The sequence below is a fragment of the Aotus nancymaae genome, unplaced genomic scaffold (assembly GCF_030222135.1).
Source record: "Aotus nancymaae isolate 86718 unplaced genomic scaffold, 86718_ANA_hifiasm-v0.15.2.pri h1tg000038l, whole genome shotgun sequence".
Taxonomy (NCBI): Eukaryota; Metazoa; Chordata; class Mammalia; order Primates; family Aotidae; genus Aotus; species Aotus nancymaae.
In genome coordinates this window covers 6,634,670-6,642,549 of record NW_026988452.1, presented here as the reverse complement: position 1 = coordinate 6,642,549, position 7,880 = coordinate 6,634,670, and the positions used below count along the sequence as shown (strand labels likewise).

Sequence of the window (7,880 nt, the reverse complement as noted above, 5' to 3'; positions counted from 1 at the left end):
ACTGCATAATATTCTGTGGTGTATATGTGCCACATCTTCCCTGTCCAGTCTATCATCGATGGGCATTTGGGTTGGTTCCAAGTCTTTGCTATTGTAAACAGTGCTTCAATGAACATACATGTGCATGTGTCTTTATAATAGAATGATTTATAAGCCTTTGGATATATACCCAGTAATGGAATTGCTGGGTCAAATGGAATATCTATTTCTAGGTCCTTGAGGAATCGCCACACTGTCTTCCACAATGGTTGAACTAATTTACACTCCCACCAACAGTGGAAAACTGTTCCTATTTCTCCACATCCTCTTCAGCATCTGTTGTCTCCAGATTGCCATTCTAACTGGCATGAGGTGGTTTCTCAATGCAGTTTTGATTTGCATTTCTCTAATGACCAGTGATGATGAGCAGTTTTTCATGTTTGTTGGCCTCATATATGTCTTCTTTTGAAAAATGTCTCTTCATATTCTTTGCCCACTTTTGAATGGGTTTGTCTGTTTCTTATAAATCTGTTTTAGTTCTTTGTAGAATTTGGATATAAGTCCTTTGTCAGATGGGTAGATTCCAAAAATTTTCCCCATTCTATTGGTTGCCGGTTCACTCTAATGATTGTTTCTTTTGCTGTACAGAAGCTCTGGAGTTTAATTAGATCCCATTTGTCTATTTTGGCTTTTATTGTCAATGCTTTTGGTGTTTTAGTCATGAAGTCCTCGCCTATGCCTATTGTAAGGCCGGTTGCCTCGCCGGGGGCTTGGACATACCCCCTCCCCTCGCGGGGAGTTCGGACACGCCCCCCTCCCTTGCCGGGAGCTCGGACACGCCTCTTTCCCCCCCTCCCCCCCAGGAGCCCGGGAAAAAAGCCCCATCAGAACCTACCTGTTACCATCTTGTCCCATCCAGGCTCCACTCCCTGCCTACTATTTTGTCCTATCTGGGCCCCACTGCTTTCCATCCGGGTCCCATTCCCCTCCAATTTTGTTTCATCCGGGTCCCACTCCCCTCCATTTTGTCCCACTCACCTTGGCCACAGCCAATCAGATGCCTCCACTCTCTATAAAACCCCGTGCCTGAGAGGAGTCCGTGCGACTTCTCCGGCCCCTCCTGTCCGGACTGCAGAATCTCACCCGGGAGCCCGAATAAATTCCCTTGCATTGAATTATTTTCCTGCTGGCCTCAGTTTCTTCATTTTAAACGTGGCAACAACCCAAGGACAAGTCTTACACCTATGTCCTGAATGGTTTTGCCTAGGTTTTCTTCTAGGGTTTTTATGGTGTTAGGTCTTATGTTTAAGTCTTTAATCCATCTGGAGTTAATTTTAATGTAAGGTGTCAGGAAGGGGTCCCGTTTCTGCTTTCTGCACATGGCTAGCCAGTTTTCCCAACACCATTTATTAAACAGGGAATCCTTTCCCCGTTGCTTGTTTTTATCATGTTTGTCAAAGATCAGATGGTTGTAGATGTGTGGCATTGCATCCAAGGCCTCTGTTCTGTTCCATTGGTCTATATCTCTGTTTTGGTACCAGTACCATGCTGTTTTGATTACTGTAGACTTGTAGTATAGTTTGAATTCAGGTAGCATTGAATCTATAGATTACTTTGGGCAGTATGGCCATTTTCATGATATTGGTTCTTCCCAACCATGAGCATGGAATATTTCTCTGCCTGTTTGTGCCCTCTCTTATTTCCTTGAGCAGTGGTTTGTAGTTCTCCTTGAAGAGGTCCTTTACATCCTTTGCCAGTTGTATTCCTAGGTATTTTATTCTCTTCGTAGTAATTGTGAATGGCAGTTCATTCTTGATTTGGCTCTCTTTAAGTCTATTATTGGTGTATAGGAATGCTTGTGATTTCTGCACATTGATTTTGTATCCTGAGATTTCGCTGAAGTTGCTTATCAGTTTCAGGAGATTTGGGACTGAGCTGATTGGGTCTTCTAAATATACAATCATGTCGTCTGCAAATAGAGACAATTTGACTTCCTCCTTTCCTAATTGGATACGCTTTACTTCTTTTTCTTGCCTGATTGCTCTGGCCAGAACTTCCAATACTATATTGAATAGGAGTTGTGAGAGAGGGTATCCTTGTCTAGTGCCAGATTTCAAAGGGAATGCTTCCAGTTTTTGCCCATTCAGTATGATATTGGCTGTGAGTTTGCCATAAATAGGTTTTATTATTTTGAGATACGTTATGTTGATACCTAGTTTATGGAGAGTTTTTAGCATAAAGGGCTGTTGAATTTTGTTCAAGGCCTTCTCTGCATCTATTGAGATAATCATGTGGTTTTTGTCATTGGTTCTGTTTATGTGTTGAATTACATTTATAGACTTGTGTATGTTGAACCAGCCTTGAATCCCTGGGATGAAGCCTACTTCATCATGATGGATAAGCTTTTTGATGTGCTGTTGCAATCAGTTTGTCAGTATTTCATTAAAGATTTTTGCATCTGTGTTCATCATGGATATTGGCGTGAAGTTTTCTTTTCTTGTTGAGTCTCTGCCACATTTTGGTATCAGGATGACGTTGGTCTCATAAAATGATTTGGGGAGGATTCCCTCTTTTTGGGTTGTTTGGAATAGTTTCAGAAGGAGTGGTACCAGCTCCTCTTTCTATGTCTGGTAGAATTTGGCTGTGAACCCATCTGGACTTGGGCTTTTTCTGGTTGGTAGGCTCTTAATTGCTACCCCAACTTCAGACCTTGTTATTGGTCTATTCAGGGTTTCAACTTCTTCCTGTTTTAGGCTTGGAAGGGTGCAAGTGTCAAGGAATTTATCCATTTCTTCCAGATTTACTGATTTATGTGCATAGAGTTGTTTGTAGTAATCTCTGATGGTGGTTTGTATTTCTGTGGAATCTGTGGTGATATCTCGTTTATCATTTTTATTGCATCTATTTGATTCTTCTCTCTTTTTTATTAATCTGGCTAGCAGTCTATTTTGTTGATCTTTTCAAAAAACCAGCTCCTGGATTTATTGATTTTTTTAAGGGTTTTTTGTGTCTCTATGTCCTTCAGTTCTGCTCTGATCTTAGTTATTTCTTGTCTTCTTCTAGGTTTTGAGATTTTTTGATCTTGCTCCTCTAGCTCTCTGTATTTGTTAATATTGACCATTTTAATGTTATCATCCAATGGTCCATGCAAAATGTGATTTAACTTTTGGAAACCAAAGCTTTTTTTGTAAATAAAGTGGTGTTCCCAAGTCCAAGGAGGATTAAAACCACAGACAGTAAGAATAAAGTTGATGTTTGTCTAGTTATTGAAACAGCTTGTGAGTGGAAAAACTTACATACTATTCCCAACAAAAGCCCAAAACAATTCAATGGGAGGACTGGGCATATGCTGAGTTGACCAAAAAGAACAATTCAAATCACACTGAGAAGAAACAGTGGCTCTGTAATGTAAAAATGGTATACAAGAATTTTGCTAAGCCTGTGTTGGCAGTGTAAACCTCTGATCATCTTATACATATCTGACCAGAGACCAGCAAATTGCTTTTTTTAATCCCCTCCCCTATCTTCATGGATCTTCAGCCTTCCAGAGTTCCAACTAAGAAAAAAAAAGTGTAAATTAAACAGAATGATTGACAGCTGGCAACAAGGATGAGGAAGCAGATTGTTTAAAAACTGAAGGGACTGAAAAAAAGTGTGGAAAGAGAGAGTGAGCCTCCTGAAGGGTAAGGCTCCTCTAGGCATGGAGAGAAAGAAAGCTGGTGACAAGCGGGACGCAGGAGGGAAAGCTGAAGCCCACCTCCTCTCCCAATTCTCCACTCCAGGAGGATTCCGTGTGGGGATTACAGAAGATGATTCAAATTTGAAATAATTAACTGCCTTGAACATTCTTCTGGAAGACTTGTATGTCACTGATGGACTAAGAAAACTCTTCTTCCGCTATGGGACCTCGCTATCCTGCCCATCACATATTAATGGCTTTGTAAGTAGACTTGCATTTAGGTTCTGCTTCCAACATACACATGATTTGGAAAAAGAAAAAAAAATTAGTTACCTCTGAAGTGTTCACTTTTCCAGATGGATGAAGGAGAGCGGCCTGCCACCCATGGAAACTGCCTGAGATCCAACAACAGTCCGCAGAGCTAGAGAGGAAATACAACATGCATCTGTTGAACACCCCGGACTACATGTCTTCCAGCCTGCACAAGTGAGTGGATCCTTCACACCTCAGTCACATCCAAGCACCTACATCCTAGAGTGAGACAGGCCGTCAATGCTGCTATCTTTAAGAAAGTGAACTATAATTATCTTCAGGAACCAAATGAAGATCAGACTTCCCAGGGTCTCTAAGTTCAGGTTAGAGCCAAGAGACTAGAGTTCAAGTTACGTGTCTCAGCTCAAAGAGGTGAGCACAAAGAGTACAAAGTAGACATGCATTATTTTTGTTAAGCTCCGAGACTATAAAATTAATATAGAAGAATTACACATCTGAAGTTTTTCACTCCTTCAGCAATTCGTTTTTTCTTTGATCTTGCATTTTTCTCATTCTCTCTCTCCTTTTCTACAGAGAGAATGTAATGGTGCCTTTCTACTTTATAAAAATTAAACATTTTTATTTCTATTATTGAATTCTGAACAGCTGATCTGTATACCCAAGAGATTTTTTTCAGTGCACAGAGAAACTGATCATGATTCTTTATCATTATCACCAGTTGAAGCTGGCAGACTTCTAAGATGACCCTGCAATAACATCTCCCCGTCTATAAGCCCTGCCCTTTGTGCATGGGTGGAATTTGTGATACGATGAGATATTACTCCCACAATTAGGTTTTGTTACATGACACAGTTAAATTTAAGAAAGGAGATGGTCCAGATGGGGCTAACTTAATCAGAATTTTCTCCAGCTGATGGGAGAAGAAGTCAGAGATTCAAACAGAAGAAGGATTCAATGTGCTGCCAATGCTGGCTTTGAAGGTAGAAGAGGTCACATGAAAGGAAACTAAAAGCCACCTCTAGAAGCTGAGTGACCTCCAGCCGACAGCCAGTAAGAAAACAAGACCTCAGTCCTACTGCCACATGGAACTGTATTCTACCAACAATCTGAATGAGCTTGGAAACTGATTCTTCCCTAAACATCCCAATAGACACTTTAGACCCTGTGCAGAGAACCCAGCCATGCTTTGCTAGACTTTTGAACTACAGAACTATGAGCTAATAAATGGTGTTGTTTGAAACTTCTAAATTTATGGAAATTTGTTACGCAGCAATAGAAAAGGAATATGCCAGTCTTGGACTTAAAATAAAAATATTCACACACCAAATAATAAGATCAAGGACAAAATTCCCAAGAAATTTTGTTTCACCTCATAATTAAATGACTGGACATGAATTTATGTGTGCAGGACATGCTGTGATTGGCTTGGTGAAGGGTTTATCTATTGAGAAAACAAAGTTGCTTTCAAACAGTACATGTAGTTCATAGTCACCCCCATCTGATTCTTACAATTACAAATATTGAACTTTTGAATGGAGAATAGAAGCCTCAAATAGGAGTAGTAAATGTTTCTAGAACCAACGAGGACAAAGGAAAGGGTTTTCTATATATCAAACTTGCATTTGCAAAACAGGGGTCATTAGAAGCATCCCTCTTGTCAAGATTACATCCAACCGTCACCTCGGCCGCTGCAGCCGTGGCCATCGCCTTGTTCCCCGACCCTCCCGCCATGGCCGAAGAGCTCTCCGCGGCCACTTCCTACACCGAAGATGATTTCTACTGCCCAGTCTGTCAGGAGGTGCTCAAAACGCCCGTGCGGACTGCGGCCTGTCAGCACGTTTTCTGTAGAAAATGTTTCCTGACTGCAATGAGGGAAAGCGGAGCACATTGTCCCCTGTGTCGTGGAAATGTGACTAGAAGAGAGAGAGCATGTCCCGAACGGGCTTTAGACCTTGAAAATATCATGAGGAAGTTTTCTGGTAGCTGCAGATGCTGTGCAAAACAGATTAAATTCTATCGCATGAGACATCATTACAAATCTTGTAAGAAGTATCAGGATGAATATGGTGTTTCTTCTATCATTCCAAACTTTCAGATCTCTCAAGATTCAGTAGGGAACAGTAATAGGAGTGAAACATCCACATCTGATAACACAGAAACTTACCAAGAGAATACAAGTTCTTCTGGTCATCCCACTTTTAAGTGTCCCCTGTGTCAAGAATCAAATTTTACCAGGCAGCGTTTACTGGATCACTGTAACAGTAATTACCTATTTCAGATAATTCCTGTGACATGTCCCATTTGTGTGTCTCTTCCTTGGGGAGATCCTCGCCAGATAACTAGAAATTTTGTTAGTCATCTAAATCAGAGACATCAGTTTGATTATGGAGAATTTGTGAATCTTCAGCTAGATGAAGAAACCCAGTATCAAACTGCTGTTGAAGAATCTTTTCACGTAAACATCTGAAGGCTGTAGACATCTCTGCATCTTTGTACCTGCAAGTGCCATCTTTAAGGGAAAACTACATGAAGTCACCATTTCAGTAACTTGATGTGTATATTAATAAAAGTAATTCAGTCGTTTTAGGTTTTGATTGAAAATAAAGGCAAGGCTTCTAATAACTTCATCCTCTTGATAAGTTAAAAAATGAAAGTTATGACATTAGCTTTAAAATCATAAAAAAAGATATTTCACTAATGTAACGGTGAAAGAGAATCCCTGTTGTACTTTATCTTTTTGTAATACTAAATATTCTTGAATTTTTCATTATGTTGCTTTTGAAATTTGGTGCATTCCTCCCATTTACTTTATTATTGTACACAGATAACATACAGTAGCAAATTTTGAACAATGTGATTGATATAAATCTAACAAATCTGAGCCAGTTATTAGAGTTGCAGAATAGAAACTTGAAGTGCTAAATGGAATAATTCAAAGGAAATTTTTAAAATGCAGATTCTAGCTGAAAAATTCAACTATAAGAAAATTGTATTTATATAACATTTACTATTTTTGAAGACTAGTGAGAGTTCTGTAATAATTTTAATTCTTTAAAAAGTGAAAGCTTGTAAAGATATTTTGTTTTTGTTATTAGAAGGAAATACGAAGAGAAAAATTTATTTCTTTCATGGGCATTTGGTAATTTCAGTCTTACTTTGACTGATTTGTAATCTTGGAATTTACTAAGCTGAGTAATAGCTCGTTAGCCTCAGAATTTTCAAGAGCCAGTATTTCTGATTAACTTTTATTAGAAACTTTCAGTTGGTGATACTGTATTACTGTATTCTACAAGATACAAATGAGAGATTTGGCTTCATCTCAGTTTAGAAATTTATTCAAAGCTAAAGATGTATATGTATGTATACATACACTTGTGTGTGTATATATACACACACATATATGTATGTATGCAGTTTGTCAGGTTATATATAGAATTTCTATTAAGGATTTTTTAAATGGACAAGCAATAGGGGGTTGAAGTGTTTACCTGATTTGTTAAAATTTTGTATATCACCAAATTTTTAAAAAGTAACAGTCACATTGCTAAGTGATCTAGTTGGCTGCTATTACACCTTAAAAATTGAGTTTACACACACACAATTACCTGTTTATATGGTGCTCATTTGTTATTCTCAAATAAAATGTATGACCATGATGTAGTGAGAAAGATTCTACCAACCATTCTGTTTCACTCCTTTTTAGTCAAAACTGGGTTTGTTCTTAGTGTGCATTAATGAGAATCATAAAGTATTTTGTAGAAGGCCCAAATCACAGAATAAAGGACGAAAAGTAGATTCACTGACATTCCATACTAATAATAAATTGTTTATCCTTTCTTTAAAATTACTAAAAGAACATAAAAGAGAATCTCAGAAGTAGTTTGCTGCTAATATACACATATATTGTATAAAAAAGGTATATTTTGGTTTTGTTAAAACCCTTGACTTT

General features: G+C 38.6%; 1 protein-coding gene across 1 annotated transcript; it reads left to right on the top strand.

Annotated features, from left to right (window-relative positions):
- The first annotated feature begins 5,646 nt into the window (after nucleotides 1-5,646).
- LOC110567315 (E3 ubiquitin-protein ligase RNF138-like) lies at nucleotides 5,647-7,217 on the top strand. The gene has a single exon (XM_064360066.1). The coding sequence runs from the start codon at nucleotides 5,661-5,663 to the stop codon at nucleotides 6,396-6,398; it is 738 nt and encodes a 245-aa protein (XP_064216136.1). The 5' UTR covers nucleotides 5,647-5,660; the 3' UTR covers nucleotides 6,399-7,217.
- Nucleotides 7,218-7,880: the final 663 nt, after the last annotated feature.

Bases quoted from the DNA above. Each gene is read 5' to 3' on its own strand.
- LOC110567315 (XM_064360066.1), top strand. From the start codon at position 5,661: ATGGCCGAAGAGCTCTCCGCGGCCACTTCCTACACCGAAGATGATTTC.